Below are 22437 nucleotides of genomic sequence, written 5' to 3' on the forward strand. Positions count from 1 at the left end.
AGTTCTATTTCAAACATGGCTTGTTTGGAGACAGCAACAGCATCCAATTTCTCATAACACAGCTCCAGGGAAGAAGTTTATGATTTGATAGAGTGCAGAATTGTACATTATAGCCAGACTTTCACAGAGATCACGGCTCTTCCCTTGGGGTTACTCTTGACAGAGCCTTTTCATTGATATCCTATGTTTTTCTGACCACCAAACTGGAATGGTGCTACATTGTAGATAAAGGAAATTCTATGCAATTCACTACACACAAATATTCAGGTAAGAAAACTGTGGTTCCATATATGCATGAAACACTGCAGCATCAGTAAAGCTGTCTTGCACTAAGTCCAGTTTGATGCATCTATTGGATGCAGAACTCCTCACTTCCCCTCAAGGTAAAAGAAGCAGCACACATAAATCAAAATTTCAAATAACTCTGTATTCTTAAGTGCACTGGCTTTGCTATTTCTGCAATTTGTTCCAAACTTCTTTTGACACCCAATAACTTCTGGAAGCAAATAGAGATGCTTTACCCTTGTTTTGGCCTTCATAAACACATGGCTCTCCATATCTTTGCTAGATTTATTATGGGCAACACCAGCTTTCCGCATAGCTTCATCGCTGAAAAAAAAGAGGAAAAAACAAGGCTGGGTATTAATTGAGGGCATCACAAAATACTTTCTATAGTTAGAAAGGTCTTAAAACAGCTTTTTACTCCTCTCTAATTTATAGATTAAAAACAAACAAAAAACCCAAACACCCATCACAAAAAAAAGCCCCAAACCAAACCACCACCACGTATTACTTAAAATTGCCACCCTTTAAAGTTTCTTCAAATAACGGAGAAAAAAGCCAACTAATTTCTAAAAGGCAACACAAATATTCTTTGCAGAAATTCAAGACCAACTGCTAAACAAGTCATTATTTTACTGCCTGATGTATTATTTTGACAAAATACAAGGACTTGTTTATTTGAGGAAAGCTGTATGACATGATTAATGTAATCCCTGTTTGGCAAACAATGAGATTGATCTTCCTAGCATCAGGATTTTCCAAAAGAATTCTCTAAACATAAGGTGGAAAAACAAAACAAACCAAAAAACGTTCCCTAAAGGCACAGATGTTTAACCAGTGAGTGAGGATAATGAGTGGGAGCATTGATTAGGGAAAGAGAAGGGCAGAGGTGCAGCAATGGGCAGGGTGGGATGGGACATGAGTGGAAAAGAAGGGGCATTCTCAGTACATCAAAGAGCAGCAACCAATTTGACTATGGATCATGCAAAGAAAGACATCCTTAAACAAGGAGTTCAGCTAGGTGAAGCCCTATTCAAATCCTCTAGGCACTGTCATTATCAGAAACTTCCCTGCAAAACCTGTTCTTTTTTAAAGCAGCCTAGCAGTTACAGTCTAAATTCCACAAACAAGAGATCAGGAAATACTTTCACTTTGTAATTAACATATCAGAAAGTATTTCTCCTTGACTCCCACCGCATGAGCAGCTACCCTACTAAATACACGTTAGGGCACTGGCCCTAAAAGTTTCAGCCACTCTGAAGAGACGCTACTGTTTTCTTTCCCCTGAATTTCTACCACCTCCCATGCAGCAGGAATGGTACTTGCACAAGAAGTAAACCAGCTCAGCTTTCTGAATTAACTCAATGACAGTCACAGAAGAGAAGAGCAGATGCTACAGATGCAGGAACTTAGGCTGCCACAACTCACACTCTTACCTGGCAAACCAGTAGCTTACAGCTAAACTGCTGCAGTCTTGAACACAGAACACAGTGGAACATTGTACCTGCTGTAAGGCTCTCATGGGAAGCTGTTTGTGGGGTCTGGCAGCCACTAAAATAATGCTACTTATGTATGAAGGTTACTTAAACTGAAGCAAAGTCTGAACATAATGCAGAGTAACTATTCCTCCATGGGCAAACAAGCCTTAAAGTGAACTGCTCATAAAGGAGCTCTGCTGTGGAGGAAGAAGCTATATCCAATTCTTTATTAACAAGTCCTTTTTTTAACACTTTCCCTTTTGGAAAGGCTGCCTCTAAATCCACACTACTCTGAATCCTCCTTAGCTTTTCAGTCCCAATACACAGACAATGTATTTTGTCTCTTTCATGCTGAGAGTGCTGAAAACTGAGCAGACAAAGAGAAGACAAAGATTGCACAGAGACAAGTAAAGAAGAAAGCAACACGTAAGTAGTACTTAGTGGATGTGATAGAGACAGTGATTGATGTGGTATCAGGAACTCAGAAAAAAATCCACAGCAAAGAAATTGTCTGCTTTTATATGTATCTACCATTTCCTCTTGACATTATAGAATATGAAGGATGTATTATCATGACTACATCTGCATTACTGAAAGTGCCACTCCAAGCTCTCCGTGTCCTATCTGTTAGCATTCCAATAAAGGTTTAGACTAGGAACAAACAAAAACACACAACTTGTTCCTTGGTCACATATTTAACTGCAATCAACATAAAAATAGTTACATTAAAAGACTAGGAAAGTCAGTTTAAAAAGAGTCATAACCTTAGCACAGAGCTAAGGATATCAAATAACATTCCCTGCAGAACATCCAACTCTACAAAACTTTGGGAAGTAGATGGCACCAGCCAATTCACTTCATCTGCCTTATAAGCACTCAGTAAATGTGTATTAGATGTGTACTAAAAATCTGCCCTGATTTCATGCAGAACACTCAGAGTTGTGGTTTCACACCACAAAGTATTCAACACCAACACCAGCTTCAGGAGTTCCCCCTCCATTCTCAAGAAGCTTGTTTCCAGCCCAAATATGTGCAACTCTCACTCAGGCTAGCTGGTCTAATCAAGAAATCTTGCAGAACAAGTTCTCCTTCAAAACTACCCCAGCTCTCTACGGAGTCCACACCATGACTCCATGAATCAGTTGTTAGAGCGGAACAAGAGGACAAGGAGTTTCACAGCCAACACCACATGAAGTCATGGACCATCCCACAACTTGAGTTACATCCCGATCCTACACTCAACACAATTCCCTTCTAACACAGCCTAGAAGCAGCTCAGGGCAGGAGCCCTACACAACCACAGACTGAGTTTACAACCCACATCAGATCTGTCCTTCAGGCAATACCAACATTCAAAAACATATGAAGGAAAAAAGGCCTTTAGAAAGGAGACTCCCAAGGTACCAGTATGTACCAGCTCTCTGTAAGGGCCAGAATAAAGTGGTGCCCTGCAAGCAGAAGTGTATATCCACACTCCTACATCACTGCTGACTCCTGCAACATGCTGGGAGAAGCCAAAGCTGCTTCTCAGCCTCAGTCATCTGAGCTCAGGCTTCCTCAATCTTGCAACAGTATGGAAGTCTTGCTTAGGCCTGCAGTCACACAGAATCTAATACTGGAGGAGGCTTCTTAGGACATGAAGAGCACTATTCTCTCAAATGCCCATAACCGAATCACACACATGGACCACATATCCTCAGGATACCCACTGTCCACATTGAAATGTTCACTCACAAAATGTCACTCTTGAAAAACAAAGCCAAAACCCAGAAAATTTAAACTCAGTATTGTAATGAAAACCCAAGTATAAAATTGCAATAAATTGAGACATCTATATCCAGCATATAAAGATGCACTCAAAATGAATTATGTGAATGGTTTCATGCTTTTAATGTTCAAGACCAAGTGTTAAAAATTTATCTTGACAAATATCACTTCTTAGTTGCAGGATGAACTGGAAGACATACATACATTGAAGACTGTATTTTCATAACTGCTAGGAACAACCTTCCCACAACTTACAAAAACTTTCAGACAATTCACCAGATATTTAATTACCTCCCTCTTCCACTTACTATGTCAGCTTCTAATGACAAAACTGGGAGCTTCTGGAAAGAAATACAAACTTGTTGCGTAGAGAGGTGAAGTTTTTTTAGCCAATGTATTGCTTTTATTTCTCATTCAACAAACTCTACTTCTGGCTAGCTTCATCTTATTCCAAGTGCCACATGAAACCAGGCCAGGCTGTTCTCAGATATCTAACACACAGTAATTGCTTAAAAAAATCTTGTGCAGTCACTGTAACAACTCATCCCAGTCATCCCAGTAACAGTTTTGCTTGCTTTTTAATGAATGCAAACATCTGATCCATACTGCAAAACTGGATGGAGTGCAACGAAGTGACAAAAAAAAAGACTGTCACTACATCTGTAATAAAAAGCACATGAATCATACAGAGACATCTGTGCACTTATGTAAAAGAAAATAAATAGAAGGCATTTACTAAAAGTTTAGGATTACTGTCATCTCTTCACATGCATTAACATTAAAGATTTTTTGATCAGTAGTAGTAACTTTTTAATCCCTTGTTGTACACTTGCATTGAAACATTTATGAGCATTGTTTGCAGCTCAGAGAAAAACATTACTGTTTGCAGGGCAAATACAAACCCAGTTTTATTGTGTTAGGTTTGTATGTGCTTACTCGTGTTTATTTCCTCAAAGTTACACAGCATTCAAGGGCACTTCTGTTTGCTTGTTTTGATGAAGCAGTAGAAGAGTAGGAGAAGTAAGGGATTAATCTAACAAGATTAATGACTTTACAGAAAGTTTAGAAAGTGAAACATCAGTTGTGAGCACCAAGAAAGTCTACATAGCTTTGACAGATACACATTATCATACTTCTTCAGTGAACACTGTCACTGTTTAATTCTGAAACAGCACCTAATTATAGTAAACCCACAAACAGTCAAACTACTTACATGTTATAAAACAAAGACAGTCCAGTTTTAGATATTGACTGTTATAATCAACAAAGGAACGTCAAACTTTCCAAGTATACATGAATTAGCACTTCAACCTTACTTTAGGAACAATGAACATCGCTTTCACTTCTGTGCTCACCACCTTGTATAGGGTAGAAGAGCCTTCCAAAAAAATAGAAAAAGCTGCAGAGCAGCAAAGGAATTCAAGGAAAGCAGTTGTTTAACAAAGGACAACTGAAAAGGCAACAAGTTGAACTTCCCATTAAATCACCAGCATTTTTACTTCATATTTGCCCCCAAAAGTCAGAGCAAGCCCGTAACAGTGATTTTCATGGGGCTGAATATGCCAAATTTCACAACATCATGGACGCTGCCAAAATCAAAGCCCTAAAGCAGACGGTGTCAAGCAGGGAAGGAAGTCGGTATTGCTGGGGAAGAGAAAAGTGAAAGAGAAAGAGGATCGGAAAAATTAAGTCAAAGACCATTCACGGTTACCCCCGCACAGGGTCTGAGCAAATCCTGATAACGAGGTACCCTAGCGAGAGGGCCCGTGGGAGAGGAAACACCGGGGACCGGGCAGGAACCCAGCCAGCCAGTGGAGGGCCGGAAAGCCTTGCAGAGGAGCGGACACGGGGCGAGACACAGCCCCGCGGGCGGCCCCGGGGGCGGCAGGAGCCGCTCAAGCCTCTCTGGCAGGAGCCGAGGCCCCCGCGCGGCCTACCCAGCACCGAGCCCGCGGCTCTCACTCACATCTGGCTGACGAGCTTCTGGCGGAAGTTGGCGCTGCGCCAGTCAGTCTCGGGCCCGGTCACGTCCATCGCAGCCACCGGGAGCAGCGCCGCCGCCGCCGCCGCCGCCTCCCCGCCGCTCCCCCGGGCCTCCGCCGCGGAACCGCCGCGCCGCCGCTTCCGGCGCGTGAGGGATTGCGGGAAATGAAGTCCCGGTGCGAGCCCGGCCAACTCTCGCACGGTCCCGCCTGCTCGGCGTCAGGCTCACTGGGAAATGTAGTCCGGCCCAGGAGCGCTACTCGTCGGTGGCGGCCCGGGCGTGCCCTGTACCGGCCCCAACAGCCCCGGGTTCCCCCGCGGCGGTGACCGGCCCGGCACTCACCGGGCACGGCCGCGGTACCTGCCCGGGCGGTGCTGGGGCCGCCCACGCCGCCCGCCCCGGTTCCGGACGCCGCCGCCCCTCCCTCGCCCGGTGGGTTCCGGGTCGCACATGAAGGCGGAGGCGCCGCCGCCGCTCTCGGTAGGTGCTGCGGCGGGAGTGAGGGAATGCGGGCTCCGGCCGGGCCGCCCGGTGCTCCCCTGCCGGCACCAGCGCTACGGTTCCCCGGGGGGGTCGGGGGAGCCCCGGGTCCGCCCGTGGGAGCGTGTCCCAGTCCGACCCCTCAGGCCGAGGCCGTGTCCTGCTGCCCCCTGCTCGCCGCAGGGATGCCCGGGGAACACTGGGGGATAACGGGAGGGAGGTGCCGCGGCCAGAGCAGGTGCGGGGGCAGCCCCAGCCCCGGCGCCTGCCCGAAGTCGCTGAGGACGCCCGGCAGGTCGAGGCCGGCCCCGAGTACCTGTGCAGGGCTACCTGGGCTGCTGCGCCTGGGCTGCCGGCACGGGAGGGGGGGAGCAGGTGGGACCATAGCGGGTCTCAGGACCTGCAAAGGCAGCGTCAACCCGGCAACAGAAAGTAAAAGCATAACTGTGCTTGACCTGGCTTTCACCTCTTCGTCACAGTGTTGGTCTAGAGCCAGGCTGACTCTTAGTGGTGTGCAATTCCAGGTCACCTTCCCCTGCAGAGAAAACTGCTCATTCTGTGTTCCTGGAAAATGTCTAAGTTATGAGTTAGAACCCCACAGATGCCTGCCAGAACAAAATTAATGTAGTGAATAACATGAAAAAATTCATGTTGATGAGAAACTGGAGCTGGAACATGCTGGAAGAGGCCCTTGCTCTCTTCCAGGTCATTTAAGTGTTGTATTTGGTGTAGAAATAATTACTTCCTAATTTTTTTCTTCCTTGTTTTTTAGAATACTTAAAAAGTCATGATGTGATTTAAGCATTCAACAAATCAGGTTCAAGTCTTGGCAGCTACCTGAGTTTCTCAAAATTCTTTGAGCATATTTGCTAACTTATAAATTACACAAAAATTGCACAACAGAAAACATTACAATTCTATGAACATGGGTAAGTTGTAAATCTGTTACAGAAAAAACACGCAAATTAGAAAGCTCATACTCTTTAGGTTATACTGCTATTCACAGGAGGAAAATATTTTTAAATATCCATTTATTTAAATATTGATATATTTCATGGTGGTTTTGTCATATATATTTTAAAGGACGTGTTTTATTCTGGATATGTCTTAGAAATAACTTGTAATAGCTTTGGGGGAGGGTGGGAAGCAAAACCCCCCCAGATGTTTGCTGAAAGAAATGAATGTCAACATTTGTGAGATGGCACAGTTTGCAAAAGCTGTTTCCCAAGCCACACCCTTTGGTTTCCTCCCACACTTCAAGTATACTACTAATGCTAGAAACTGAAAATGGCTCAGAAAGTCAATTCAGAGGGTGTTTCTGCATATTTCCATTAGTGACGTAAAGGAAGACTGTGTGTACAGACCAGGCAAAAGCACATCATCGTTTGAGTGTTCAAAAATAATGCTGAGATATTATATAATACTAGATATCCTCCTTTCTTTTTGTGGGGACCTCAGTCAGAAGGAGTTGTTTGGGTTGTTTCTTGTATTTGTAGAAGGTCCCTAAAATGGAGTATTTTAGAATATTTATTTTAGCACAGTTGTGAATGCTTAGAGGGATTCTGAAAGAAGAATTACTGTAAAAGCTTCTGCCTTCCCTTCACCCCTCTTCCCTTTTCCTTGATAAAGCATGAAATTGGCTTAAGTCTTGTCTACCCATAACATGAACTCAATTGTCTTCTATGTAGCAAGTGCCCATTACAAATTATCACATAGTTGGTGAATTATTCCAGTATTTGCACTCCAGTTAGAATGAACAATAGTTTTGCTTTTCATTTTACATTGTTTGTGGCATCACGTTTGTTTTCCCAACTATTTTGGCAGGCACCCAGCTGCCTCCCCTTTCTGCACACTCCCTGACTTAGTTGATCTGTTTGTTTGTGTGCCCTCTGCCCTGTTAAAATTCTGGTACATAGCCAGGTTCTGCCTGCTGGCATCTGCAACCCCCGAGACTCAGCATGACTGGCATTTTGCTCCGGTCCTGGATTTTGTCTTGTCCAGGGCCTCTGCCACGGAAGCCTGGTTTAAATCCTAATCCTTGTTACTCCCTAGGGAGAGATGAAGTTGTGGGAAGCCTTAGGGCACAGATTTTAAAATTCCTCCAATGCACTAAGACTTTTAAGGCCCTAATGTATTTGGATCACAACCAGCACACCACACTGGTTGTTCTGTGTCAGGGAAAAGCTATGATGATTATGGCCTGCAAGAAAGAGGACAGCAAGCTGTAAGAGTGGACCAAGAGGAACTGTATCATTTTCAACAGCAAAGCAAAGTAGTGCTGGGTAAGAGTAACTCCATATACCAGAGCAGGTTGGAGACAAGCCTGGCTGCAAGGCAGCTTTGGAAGAAGAGACCCTGATGAGCAGCAAGTTGAATATGATTCCTTCAATAGGGTCCAGGTTCATACTGGGCTATGTTAGCAAGAGCACAGCCAGTAGGTCATGTGAAATTATTATTTCCCACTCTATTCAGGACTCATAATCCCAAAAAATTGGAATACTGTGCCCAGTTTTGAGCTCTCTGAGGATTCGGTGGAGGAAGCATACAGGGCAGGAGCACTTACAAGAAGATACAAGCACATGCAAGGCAGGAACACTGGATTTGTTCAGTGCAGGGAAAAAAAGAATAAGGGCAGAGCCAGTTGACATTTTTTAAGCTGCCTAATGGGCACAGGACAATGTAGAGCCAAACTCTCCTTTGTGGTACACAGTGCCAGGGATGAGAGGCAAGGGTCACAAATTGCAGGAAAAAAATTCAGACAGCTAAAGAAGAAGACAAATCTGGTGATTAAACAATCAGTTTTCTGACTACTGACAAGGATGGAGATTTTGCACTTTATTAGACAAAGCTCTCCACATCCTGACCTGGTTTTGAAGGTTTCTCTGCTTCAAGCACAGATTGGACTAGAGACCTCCCAAGTTTCTTTCCAGTCTAAATTATTCCACACTTCTAAGAAAGCATGGGACCCTCACCAAGCTCAAGCCACCTGTCCATATGGCAGCAAGCTAAACAGATTTGGATACCCGACACCAGCAAGCTCTAGTTTATTTTGGGCACAGCTGATGCACAGGAAAATATCACTATCTGCGTAAAACACCTCTTTGTAGTGATGTAACTGACAGCCACGAGCTCTTGGATACAAAAATGTCTGAGTTTCCATAGAAACTAACTTTGTTAATCCTTCCTGCATCCAGCCATTTCTCTACAGTAGAGAATCAAGGCTGTCAGCACAACTTTACGAAAAAACACCCCCAAACCCATACATGCACCACACATTAGGAGCATCTCTCTGACCTGGATGCTGGTCATACAAGGGGTGAATATTTGGCTAGGTGTGTATCGTACCACACAACACCAACAATAGACTTCAGCACTGTACATGATCTATACCATGTTAAAGCACAGCATCCCTCACCAGAAAATAAAGGCTGAGTTAGCTGTAATGACAGCACAGGAACACCATGTTGTGAACAATTGATCTCTGTTGAAAAATGCAATTAGCACAGACACTGCATTCTCCTCTGCCACATCTATTTTGCCATGCCTTTAACTTTTCCCTTCCCCTCTGCTTGTAGTTGAGCTACTCCATTCCTAGACCTTGTGTTCTTAAGAGGATAAGGATTTTCAGTGAGCACAAGAGCAAACCAGCATACCATTTTCTCACCATTTTGCCACTGATCAAACTACAGTCCACTCCCTAAATTCCTCCTGTCTCAGTGCCGACTTCCTCAGTCATAAGCCACATACCTGTATTGTGAAAGCAAGTATTCTGTTGTTGATCAGAGAGGGGATTTTGTTTTAAAAAATTACCACGACTCTTTTCATGGGTAGTTAATGAGTTCTTTCAGTTGAATAATCAGAAGCCTAAGACTTCTGCTTTTTTTCACGCCAGTAATCTGCAGATGTTGTAGAAGTGGAATTTGAATACAAGACAATCACACAGCACATGAGACAATACTTTTATCGTTGGTACTGTTAAAGAAGCCCAGTGAACTCAAAGAATTCCTCATCTTTTCCACTTCATGTTTTCCACCTGCAGGGTTAGTTCTGTAGTACTTAGCCACTGAAGCCCACTGCTAATAGCTGACCAGTACTGATAAACTTGCTCAAGAAGAGAAGGGAAAGAAAACATAGTACTCAAATTTCTAAGAACTTGTCTCAGTCACAGAGCTGTTTTCACAGTAACAGAACTAAGAAAGCAGAGGCCTCAGGAACATCCTACAAGCAAGAAGCTGACAGTAGAGAAGCTCAGGATAGAGGGAACAAACCTGTTCTCTCTCTCCATCTAGGACTGTCCTGCATACACTACACTTAGGCAACTCTGGGTTGATTGTTTTTTTTTTAATAAAGAATTAACAGAAAAGATTTTTAGACAGCAACAAAGGCACAAAGCACACAGGTCAGTTAGACTGCACAGTTTGAGAAGCAGGGTGCTGTGCTAATAGCAATATCCCTTCTCAGCGATTTTGTAATCAGCATTTAGAACAAAACCCAAAGAAATACACAAAATGATCGATCAGCTTACCAAACACACTGTATTTAGTCCAGAAAACTCAAATGCCAAATCCATCCCACTTTTCTTTCAGAGGAGCCCACAACACAACCCCACTGACCCTGCCTCAGCAGCCACTCTTTGGACCTTCCTGCCCACCCGACCCCAGCTGCTCCTGGTGCAGCTGTCACAAAGCTGAGCACACTCAGCTGACCACATCCCCCACAGCCACTCGGTGGTCCTCTACCCTTCTTGGTCTTACACCTCTTTTCTACCACCTCCTAAAACTACCTAGGCAGGAGTTAAGAGGCTTTTCTTGGCTTTTGGCTCAAGGAAGACTTAACCACGTAAGTCAGTTAGACTTTATAGACTAATACCACAAATGTTCACCTTTAATTTTATAGGCTGGGAGCCATTCATTAGAATGATGTACATGCATGAGTGACCACCCTGAGGGACACTCCAGCTCACCAGTGACAGCTGAGGTACAACCCAGGGGCAGAAGTTGAGAACAAGAGGTCAGGACTGCTGGAATTCAGAAAGCAGAGCATAGCAAAGTATCTGTAGGTTCAGCTGTTAACTAGCCAAAAATCAGCTGTGGTTCACAGATGGTTCAGCTGCACTCCCAGCATCTCTTTTTGACCACACTGGGTGGTCATAGAAGAGCTGGTTTGTTAAGATCCTGATAATAGTTGTGGCATAATTCAAGTCTATTTCTACTCTAACTGTGAGATAAACTCCCTGCAGATCTCCAAGAGCCCCCACTTGTCACTGAGAGCTGTTCAGATACTAATGCTTATACTGGCTACAGAATCACTGAATGATTTATCCTTTTAATTTATTTTTATTTACTCTCTTTCATAATACCATTTAATCTTCCTGGTTCCAGTTACCACATTTGTAAGATCAGATCCCTTCTTTACCTACTGACAGCTTCATCCCCTTTCTGTTACTTTTTAAGATTACTTGGATAGAGAATGTATTCTGAACAGTAACTATCTACAGTCACATTAATTTAAATTAAATGAATAAAGGCTTGCATGATTATATGGGTTTTCCACTCTACCCTGCATGTATCTCTCTCTCTGTAACCTGCTTCTCCTACAATACATTTCTTTGCTAACACTTGTTACAGGGCTTCGGTTACCTGTGTAGTTTTATTATCTCTCACTTATCTCGCCTTGGCCTGTCTTCCACCAATGACTGCACTATGTGATACACTATAAGATTGTATCAAGGGTCATGTTGTTTCCCTTACTCATGAAATGTCTTTGGATTCAGAAAATAGTTAATTTGTTGCTCTTACTTCTGCTTTTTGATACAGTGATTTTACTTCCATAGAGACTTCCTTTGATACAGCTCTCTGAGGAAAAGATGTAACCTGTTTGGAGCTTTAACCACATTAAACCACATTAACAGAGTTAATCATTTCTTCATTTGGACCATATGTCACCCGACTTTAGTTTTGCTGCATTTATTTCCTTTTAGTGAAGTGGGAAAATTGTGATCAACATCATGTAACACTCACTGTTTCATTTGCCTTTCTTACTATATTATTTCCCTTGCCTCAATCCATCTCTCTTAGTATACCCCAGGAGCAAATGCAATGATACAGTAATGTTTTGTCTGCTTTCATTTGATTTCTAGGAAAAGCATCAACCTTTCATGAAAAATAACCCATTACTCATCTCTTCAGCTGATGATGGATAGTTTTCCCTCTATAATCGACCTGAGTGCTCCCCAGAAGGCTGTCTTGTCAGAGCTCCTCTTCTGAGCTGCTGTCTTGGTTTTGCTGGCAAAGAGCAGACAAACATTAATACACTTTCTCAGGGCTTTTTCCATCCCATTCACCATGCAACACCACCTTCCTTTTGTTTTGGACAGTGTAGGCTAACTTCCTCAGGCAGAACAATAAACATTTTCATATTTCTTGGTGTCATGTGAGTAGCTCCATCCTCGCTGCCCATACACAGAATACCTGCAGTACTCGGAGAGATTTCCAGTGCTGCACTCACTGTCTATGGCTGGCACAATTAAACAATGGTTCCATTTCTTCACTGTTTGTTTGGATTTGCTGAGTTTGTTCTCCTTTTGCTTCCCTTACTGCTGCTAACCCCTTATGACTACCCCTTGTGCCACTAAGCTATTTCCCAGGCCACAGAAGAGAGGATCTTATGAATGTGTTAGCAGCCATATCGGCTCACTTACTTCCTTTTGCTAATGTGGGCTGTTTTTTTAATGCACTCTAGCAACTGGATAGAGTCTATAAGCTCTGACTGCTACAACTTCTGGCATTCTTCAAAGACAATGGAAAGGGTAAATTACAGGATGGTAGAAGAGGACTCATGAGATTTTGATTGCTTAACCATAGACATAAAACACAATCACTTCCCGATAGCTTTTTACAGGTGTTTCCCAATGTGACATAGGGGACCTTCCCAGTGTGTCAGTGGCAGCCCTAGAAAAAGGTACAGGATAGCCTTGGACAGTGCCCATTCTGGAGGAAATACCTTCTCTCTGCAGGGAATCACAGGGAAGTGGAAAGTAGTTCTGCATGCTAGCTTGAAGTTGCCACAATAAAGAAACTCACTTTGAAACCTGCAGTTTCATACAGTATTTTGCACAATTACAGTTGGAAATGTGCTCAGCTACAGAAAACGGAAAAAGCAAAAACAGGGAGAGAGGAGAGCTTTCTGAGTCTGTGGTAAAATATTAAGGGAAAGATGGAAGGTGCACTTTACATTGCAGAAAGTTACCTGAGAATATTAGGCAATTTGGAATTTGGCAAAAAATTGGTCTGTTTTTTGTTGCAGATGATGCAGAAATGCAAAAGAAACAAGGGGTTTTGGTAATGGGTAGGGAAGTGAAACTCTTGCCAAGAATAAAAAAATACCCATGTGACACGTACTCTGATACTGGTCTGAAAACCCAGGAGTCAGAATAGCTGGTTTCGGAAAACCTTATTCTGCCACTTTGGTGTGCTGATGTCCATCTGTCTGTTTTCAGTATCATAACTTGGAATAATTTGTTCAGTATAAAACTGTCTCTGCATTGACTGAAGAGTTGCTTTATTTTCTGTGACAGGCAGGGGTCAGAGGACCATTTGTAAAGCAAAAGGCACAAACCTTTGCTGATTCTGTTGTCTCACAGATTTCATTCTGCTACAGCTGGTGGCTGAGCATTTCTGCCTGGGATGGCGGAGGATCAGGAGCTGACTCAGCCACACAAAGCTCAACTGGAGCCCTCCCTCCAGCAGCGCACCAGCAACACTTACCGCAGTGCAGAGCACTCCCAGGCCCTGCTCAGTGGCCTGGTGTCTCTCCGGGACAGCAGCATCCTCTTCGATGTAGTTCTGGTAGTGGAAGACAAACCCATCGAGGCTCATCGCATCCTTCTGGCTGCGTCCTGTGACTACTTCAGGTACACTTCAGTAACAAGCATGTGTCTGACTGTTACTCAAAACTGTGACATCCAAATCTTCTGTCTGGGCATACTCCTCCTGAATCTAAAATCAGACCCATAAGATGGAGCTGAGTATGTTTCAAAATACTAACTATGGCTTTATTCATCTCTCTGTTATTTCTCTACAGAGATAAAGCTCTTGTTGCTGCACACTGAGCTTACCTCCACTAAATTCACTGGGGTACTTGGAGGTTTATAAAGACGAGAGACTATCTGAACTGGTGTCTTCTGCTTTAGTGCACTTTAAGTGGCTTTTAACATATCCTTAGCATTGTAAGACTTTGCCTGTTGTGGTGATCATTTCATAATATACAAAAAGTCACTGGAGGTGGGTCACTGTTAGGTGCCTGTAGGGCGACTCGCTGTCCATTAAACCAGGCATTCCCCAGTCAGTTTGATTAGCAGTTTCTTTGTTTACATAGAGCAAACACCCAAGTCAATCCAGACAAACTTCTAACTGAAGGAAGAACTGCCCTATTCCAACAGTCCCAAGTTCCTCTGTGTTTCCTCTTCCCCCACACCCAGAGTATCTGCCTTTGACCATTGACCATCCATATATACTGGGTCTGTATTTAAGTACTTCACCTGTAAACTGTACCATCTAGGTTGCCCCTACTGATTTCCTGCACAGTGAAGAGTTACTTTCTTAGGTCCTAAAGGCCTGTACTCTTAACTTAGAGAAGAGGTAATCACATAAAAATGTCTAGCTAGGTTTTTATCTTTCTGAATATTTTTTATGTTCTTAGGACAGCATAAGATGAGCAAACTGAAAATAGCTTCAATGCAAATCTACCATAGCATGTGCCATTGTCTGTTTTGCAGAGGAATGTTTGCAGGAGGATTGAGAGAGATGGAACAAGAAGAAGTTCATATTCATGGCATCTCCTACAATGCAATGTGTAAAATCCTGAACTTCATTTACACTTCTGAGCTTGAACTCAGTGTGAACAGTGTACAGGAAACCTTAGCTGCAGCCTGTCAACTTCAGGTGAGGTACTGGGAGATGTGACAAAAAAGAAACAAGAAGCAAAAGCAATGATGAAAGAAACAGAAAATATGGATTACGGGTTAGAGGGAGGGTTAAGAGGTGAGCAGGAGCATGGGTATGATATGAAGGATTTCTGGGATGCTGTATCCACTGGAACTAACTGTGGAAGGGTAGGAACAATGAATGGATACTTGTACATCTCATTTGTGCCAGTGGTTTCATTACTTAAAAACATTAACCATTTCATCTAGAGGAGTATTTTATATAGCATTCACGTTCACTGATCTGCTTATGAAAGCTTCCCTGAAACAGAATATCTCTGGCCTATGGTGAAGAGCAGGGTTTGCTGCTCAGAAATTGTTGTGCTGCTCAAGGTCTTCCCCAAGTGAGTCCACAGGCACATGACCTCTCCTGACCCCGTCACTACAGGAAATCCTGCCACTATGGTTTGCACTAAGTGCAGGGTTCATGTGCTTTTAAGACAAGTTTTTTTTCTCTAATTTCCCCTGCAGCTAACTGCTGCACAAGGCTTTGGTACTTTGGTACTAAATCTTAAACTTTATGAGTTTTGGTTGGTTTTTGCACACTTAGCACTGCTTTGTTAGCAGAGGGGCTCCTGGACAGCAGCTAGTTCTTTGTTTGCCAGTAGTTCCTCCTGCCATATAAGACTTCAAATTGTATTCAGAAGACAATACTAAATATTAATTTTCTTTTCCAATGGCTTCCTGTGCTCTTGAGTGATATATTTGTTACAGATACAATCTTTGATATAGAATGTCTGTAGTGCTCTGAAAGAGCAAACACAGAGTGACTGTCATCACCATGTCCTCCGTGCCTTCCATTTTCCTGACTGCTCCCAGGCAGACTGCAGAGCAGACAGCCTGGCTGCCCAGTGTCCCATGTGTCTTGGAAGACTCATTGCTGCTGCACCTGAAGCCAAACTCAGTCTTGTAGTGCAGTGTGGTTAGAAGAGCTGTATTATATTCATCTATATACCCACGCTGAGTTCTTTTTCTCTGGAGAAAGGTGAATAGGACACAAGTGACTGTGGTGATCAGACTGTGAGGAGAGTGGCCATTTTGTGGACAGTTTCCTTACCATCATCCCAGGCTTCAGTCCCCTGTCTCTCAAGTGTGGGGCACATGGTATCTGAAATGAAAAATATCTCTCTCTTGCAGATTCCAGAAGTCATTAAGTTCTGTTGTGATTTCCTCATGTCCTGGGTAGATGAAGAGAACATCCTTGACGTGTACAGACTAGCTGACCACTATGACTTGAGGCATTTGAGTGAGCAGCTGGACTCCTACATTTTGAAGAACTTTACAGCTTTTTCAAGGACACAAGTGTACCGACAGCTACCCCTGCAGAAGGTCTACTCCCTTCTCAGCAGCAACCGTTTGGAGGTTAACTATGAGTTTGAAGTTTATGACGGAGCACTTTTTTATCATTATTCTCCAGAGGAACTGGAGACAGATCAGGTCTCCCTGATGGAGCCCCTTAAGCTACTTGAGACAGTCCGTTTTCCTCTGATGGAACCCCAGATCCTGCAAAGGCTTCATGACAAATTAAGTCCATGTCCTTTAAAAGATACAGTTGCAGATGCATTAATGTACCACAAGAATGAATGTCTTCAGCCAATGCTTCAGAGCTCCCAGACACAGCTGAGATCAGAGTTCCAGTGTGTAGTGGGATTTGGAGGGATGCATTCTACTCCATCCATTGTTCTCAGTGATCAAGCGAAGTATCTGAACCCCTTGTTGGGGGAGTGGAGGCACTTTACAGCTGCACTAGCCCCCAGAATGTCCAACCAAGGGATTGCTGTTCTCAATAATTTTGTATATTTAATTGGTGGAGACAACAATGTAAGTGGTTTTCGAGCAGAGTCAAGGTGTTGGAGGTAAGATAAGGATAATCCTATTAATTTTATTGCCACCTAGTTGCCCATTCTGAGTCCGTAAACCAGTAGACAGTACACTTGCCAGCCAAAAGATTAGGAACTGAGCAGGAGCCTCACTGAAAGAAAACACAAGAATGAGCTTCATAGTAACAGGAAGCTCCCAGCAGTGCTTATGAGACAAAACCAAGACTGACAGTGTAGAAACAGCTACTCATTCAAGAGTATTACTCGTGCTACTTTTTGCCTTGTTGGAGGAGGGAAGTATTAAAAGTGTGGGAAGCAGTAATGAGCCTGGAACTCTAGGTTGTCTAGATGTTCTCTAACTAGCATTTTCTGGAAGCCTTTTATGTATAGTTTTTGTCCCAATACAAGAGGATTTTAAATAAAATGCTATTACCATTAGGTTTTCAAAAATGTATGCATGATAGCAGCATTCCAGAGTCCTTTTATATTACTGTGTGACAGGGAAAAGAGCAGTAAGAAGGATCAGGTTTAGACTTTCATGCCCATTACATTGCAAAAACAGATATAAACCATTTTGCCTTTACATTGTGCTCATTTTTACAAGTCTTAGCTGAGTTGCTCTTATTTTCTAGCATGCATGGTTTCAATTCTCAACCAGTTTTCTCTGTAACTAAAATTTCCAGATGAGAGAGATAGTTTGATATGAAAGTGAATAATGAGATTCACTTTGAGCAGTAGATATTTGGGGGAAAGAATCAAAGAACCCACTACATATTTATGCTCTTCTTGTGTTCTTGAAGATCCAGATTCAGTCTTTGTGCTATTTTTAGAATGTGTTACCTTGTAGAATGGCTTTGAGCAAACAGAGATTGTGCTGTAACCTGACAGCAGTGTGCAAGATAATGGAAAACCTAAGCTTTTATAGCATGATTATGTCAGCTAAAATAGATCTTCTATAAATAGAATAAAACAACTTTGCTAATAATAAAATGCTGACAAGGCCAAATTTCGCATCATTTACAGATGAGCTCAATTTCAGCTAAAGACAGTGCAGTAACCCACATCCGTGGAGCTGTCTGGTATTCCAGCAGTGGTTCTGTGGCTGTAAGAATAACTTTCTTTGATCCCATTCTTTTACAAGGTATGACCCACGACACAACAGATGGTTCCAGATCCAGTCCCTGCAGCAAGAGCATGCTGACCTCAGTGTTTGTGTCGTGGACAACTATATTTATGCCGTCGCAGGCCGAGATTACCATGAAGACCTGAGGGAAGTGGAGAGGTATGACCCTAAAACGAACACTTGGGAATATGTGACACCTCTGAAGAAGGAGGTAAGGAGTGCATTAGCCACACACACTACCACAGTTCCCCAATTCCTGATTTAATCTTGTTAGTTGTTTTTCTCAGGTGTAACTTTAAATTTGCTAATATTCAGATGGAAAACAGTAAACTCTGTATATAGAATAAATGAATAACAATAAAATAAAATAATACATATAAATTACATTTTCCAGTTAAATGCTTATTTTTCCTGTTTCTTGTTGGTTTTGCCTGCACCTTTATTGTGTTAATCCTTTAAACTATTAACAAAACAAATAATAAATGTGTGTCAGTGCTGAAAATATAAAAAGCTTGAATTGAGTGCTAGTGAGTAGAATAACTTGCATTCCTGATAACACTGCTTGTATAAGAAAAATCACCAATAAAAAGGCTTCCAAGTAGATTAGGGAGTTAAGTATAGTATGAATGATCTTCTAACCAAGGAACAATAAAGACAGAGAACACTGCAGTCCTGGAAGTTTTAGAAATTCTAGTGTGTTTCATTCAGAAATTCACAATTATAATATCTTAGAATGGTCCGTAAGAAAATCCTTTCAGATTTTGATCTCTGCATAATTCATGAAGAATATCACTCCCTTCATGTCTATTCCCTGCTTCAAAACTGGGAGAAATACATCAATGCAGAGCTCTTGCTTTCCCCTTTGTGTGGTGATGCAGGTGTATGCTCATGCGGGAGCAGCGCTGGATGGGAAGATGTACATCACCTGTGGGAGGAGAGGAGAAGACTATTTGAAGGAACTACAGTGTTATGACCCAAGGACTGACCGCTGGGACGTTCTAGCAGATGGCCCAGTGAGACGGGCGTGGCACGGGATGGCTGCACTGCTGGGAAAGCTCTACGTCATCGGGGGAAGCAACAATGATTCTGGCTACAGGAGGGATGTTCACCAGGTGAGACCATGTCACACCTGTCTTTTCTTGGTTTCTTATGGCTGCTGGCACTTAGATGTAATGTCTTTCTTCTACTAAGTATGCAAGTGAAACTGCTCAGCAATGGCTGCTGCACCAGCTCTCCCTCACTCACCTGCAGAACTTGCAATGATTTATTTACTGTTGTCTGTCTTCAACACTTTGTCTCACCCACAAAGCATTAAAGCTCTAGCACTTGGAATTCTTATCAATTTGAAAACATCTTTGATGGATAACTTCATTGGCATGCACATGCCCAATAAGTAGCACATCAGTTAAATTTATTTTATGCTGTCTTCTCACATGCATTTTTTCTAAGTGGAGAATTTTTGAATTACCAATGTGTAATTGCAGGGCAGAGCTGTTAAGGATATGTTGGAGGGCAGTTGTTTAATGCAATTTAAATGTACAGTATCTGATGGTAAGAGATGTCCAGAGGGAATTCTCTTGAACCGTATTCCAGCTTCTAGAACTGCTAGAGACTTAAAAAGAAGGCACAAAAAGTAACTTTTGATAGAGCCAGTGGAGATGGCAGAACTAAATCTAGCTGAAGAGCATATCTGAATGATAAGAAAGTGCCTACAAATGAAAGCAGTTAGCCAAGTAGGTACCCAATGTAATCTAAAACTCTCCAACACATGGCACAGAGGCAGCTTAGCAGATTTGTCATATTTGTATGTTCCAGCATTTTCTCTCTAATGCAAACAGGTGCATTATGTCTGGGCTTATATTAGTACGTGTTCCCCTCTCTTTCACTTTTGTGTACATTTTTGGAATGACATACAGCTGTTACTCCAGCAGCAGGGTCAGTATTTGTGATTTCAAAGCTATGTGGCAACTATGCACGACTTTCTGCTGAGCACTGTACTTCTATTACACACTCATATGCTCTCTCCATGATCAACACACTGTCAAAAGACTGATGATATTCCTTCCTAAATAGTTTACCTTATGGCCAGGCTCTGTCACTAGGATACAAGTTCAGTTTTGGCTTTTCTCTTTTCTTTTCTGTTTTTCAGGTTGCCTGCTATAAGCCAAGCACTGATCAGTGGACAAATGTATGTCCACTTCCTGCAGGACATGGAGAGCCAGGCATCGCGGTCTTAGACAACAGGATTTATGTTTTGGGAGGCAGATCCCACAACAGAGGAATCCGCATGGACTATGTCCACATTTATGATGCAGAGAGAGACTGTTGGGAGGAAGGACCCCAGCTGGAGGATGATATTTCTGGGATGGCTGCCTGTGTCCTCACGTTGCCCAGGGCTATTTTAATGGAAACAGAGAAGTGGCTCTCAGAATGGCACGCAGACCGAATGAAGCATCATCTTGACTTTCCATCAGAAGTTATGAGCGTATCAGACTGGGAGGAATTTGACAACTCAAGTGAAGATTAGAAAACTTTAATTTTTTTTCTTTTTTTTTGCCAGTGGATGAGGAAATTAAGGCTTGGGGAAAGTACTTGAGAGATTTTATATGTCTTTCTTATACACATAGAAGTATTTAAAGGTTTTAAAAGTAAGTGTTCCGCACAAAATGCCATTCACAGTCAATACCTACCCATCTGCAAGTGTTCTGCACAAAATGCACTTACAGTCAGTACCTGTGCACCTGCAAGAAAGCAGCGTTTTTAAAGTAACCACACAACTGCCATTTCCCCCCAGTTGTATAGAGGTTCTTTTTACTTTGAAGGAGGCTTTTCTCAGCCTTCAGCATGGACAGAAAAAAAAGCACAGAAGGCTCAGCTTGACTAGCTTCTTTCCGTCCAGCTTTTAGCTTGAAATAGCTTCTTGAGGTTGCTTTTTTCCTTTTCTTTTGGGTAATAAAACTTCCTAGCCCGCTTAATACAGGAAGGTAACACCTAGTGTCACCCTCCTGTGCCAGGTGTCAGACAGCTGGATTAGTTTGTCAGCAAGATTGAACATACAGAAATAGGAACAGTAGCAAGAAAGTCTGAACCTTCATCTCATCTAGGCATGCAGCCATCCTTGTAATTGGGTGTCTGTGAACTGACACCCACTCCCGAACTTCTATACTGCAAGTTCTGTCAACACAGTGGAAAGAAGATTTCTAGAAAAAACTCCGTACAGAATATGGCAATCTCGTCATTCCACTGTCAGACACATTTGTTCTGAACCATAAATTAATAAATTCTTGTCAGACCTTTTTAAACTGCTGTCTCCGTTTTATTAACAGTGATGTGGCGGCTGAAAGTTTCATTATATCCTACAGCAGTACTGGCAAAGTTACACCAGCCTGGGAGATGGGCAGCTTTTTTATTCTGTTATTATATGCTTTAGAAGAGGATAAAGAGAACAGAGATTGGTTTTCCACAGCAAAAGAAAAAAATAATGAGATAACGAGAAGTATCGAAGATTACACTGGTCTGAGACACTGCAGTAGCTGAACTAATGCCAGGAACTACAGCTGAGAAAGATAAGGCATAGTAAATCCTTCCTTCATGGGGCCTTAAAATAATTGGTTCCTGACTACCATCTTGCTTAACATTAGGTTAGAAGCTGATTTAAAGTGGGATACTGAACAGTATGAGATCCTTCCTCTTGGAAGGGTGGAGTAATCAGTGCCCCCAGAAAATCTTGACAAACCACCAAAAGCTTTTAAATCTTATAGCAATAATGGAGTTGCAGAAAGGCAAAACCAGTGACAATCAGAATGACATGGGACTAGTCAAGTGTCATCACATCATGACAAATAGTGTACATGGATGTGCTACTTCAGAGAAATGGAGTAACTTCCTGGATATTCCCCCTACTTGGGGATACATTGTTTATGGAAGCAAAGATCATTTTAAAACAGACCTAGATTACTCTGCTTTAGTAGACTGGGCTTCTGGAAAAAGATTCAAAAGTATTTGCACATTTCTTTAAATAAGTTCAATAACATTTCTTGGTGAGAGGGGCATTTGTTGGACTTTACTCTCTAGCACTGACAGTTTTCACCTTCATCTCTGAACCTCTGCCAGCTGACAAATAAAACAGAAGACCTGGTAACTGCAGGAAACACTGATTATGAGCTTTTGCAGAAAATATTTTTTTGATAATGAACTCTGAACCGCACACAGAGTCTGAAAATAAAGTCTTTATTACACTGCAATATTAGAGGCTGATAAATATTCCTTTTTTGCCTACAGAGTTACTTTTAATGTGTAGGAATTAAATGCAGCCTTCAGCTATAAGGACATACCTCTCTGACCTGAGTATCACTAGAACCACTCCTTCCAGACTGCAGGTGGCAATTTGTTTCATCTGCAAACAAGTGATTAAAGACCCAGCTGTTTCTAACTAACAGATCTCTAACTCACTGCAGTGCATTTTCCATTTTAACTAGCACCTCTAGACAGACCAGTGATGCCCTATGTTATACAACGAT

At 42.5% G+C, this 22437-nt stretch overlaps 2 protein-coding genes across 4 annotated transcripts in view; one reads left to right on the forward strand and one right to left on the reverse strand.

The window, feature by feature from the left end:
* MED15 (mediator complex subunit 15) overlaps nucleotides 1-5636 on the reverse strand; it is a 26066-nt gene extending 20430 nt beyond the window's left edge. Inside the window, exons 1-2 of one of the 2 annotated variants that reach the window (XM_048322478.1) lie at nucleotides 5494-5636; nucleotides 522-609 (exon numbers count right to left, since the gene is read on the reverse strand). In XM_048322478.1, coding sequence (XP_048178435.1) covers nucleotides 522-609; nucleotides 5494-5561 — 156 coding nt within the window. In that variant the 5' untranslated portion in view covers nucleotides 5562-5636. The remainder of the gene's footprint in view (nucleotides 1-521; nucleotides 610-5493) is intronic. The other variant, XM_048322479.1, reaches the window with a different exon arrangement.
* Nucleotides 5637-5731: 95 nt separating this feature from the next.
* Nucleotides 5732-21219, forward strand: KLHL22 (kelch like family member 22). Of its 2 annotated transcripts, none has more exons than XM_048322475.1 (7): nucleotides 5732-5991; nucleotides 13634-13903; nucleotides 14768-14933; nucleotides 16112-16830; nucleotides 17936-18128; nucleotides 18796-19029; nucleotides 20067-21219. In XM_048322475.1, exons 2-7 carry the CDS (start codon nucleotides 13677-13679, stop codon nucleotides 20442-20444), a joined length of 1917 nt encoding a protein of 638 aa, XP_048178432.1. In that variant the 5' UTR covers nucleotides 5732-5991; nucleotides 13634-13676; the 3' UTR covers nucleotides 20445-21219. The 2 variants fall into 2 exon arrangements, with proteins under 2 accessions (XP_048178432.1, XP_048178433.1); XM_048322476.1 differs by having other exon boundaries at nucleotides 13651-13903.
* Nucleotides 21220-22437: the final 1218 nt, after the last annotated feature.

Source organism: Corvus hawaiiensis, chromosome 18, assembly GCF_020740725.1.
Source record: "Corvus hawaiiensis isolate bCorHaw1 chromosome 18, bCorHaw1.pri.cur, whole genome shotgun sequence".
Lineage (NCBI taxonomy): Eukaryota > Metazoa > Chordata > Aves > Passeriformes > Corvidae > Corvus > Corvus hawaiiensis.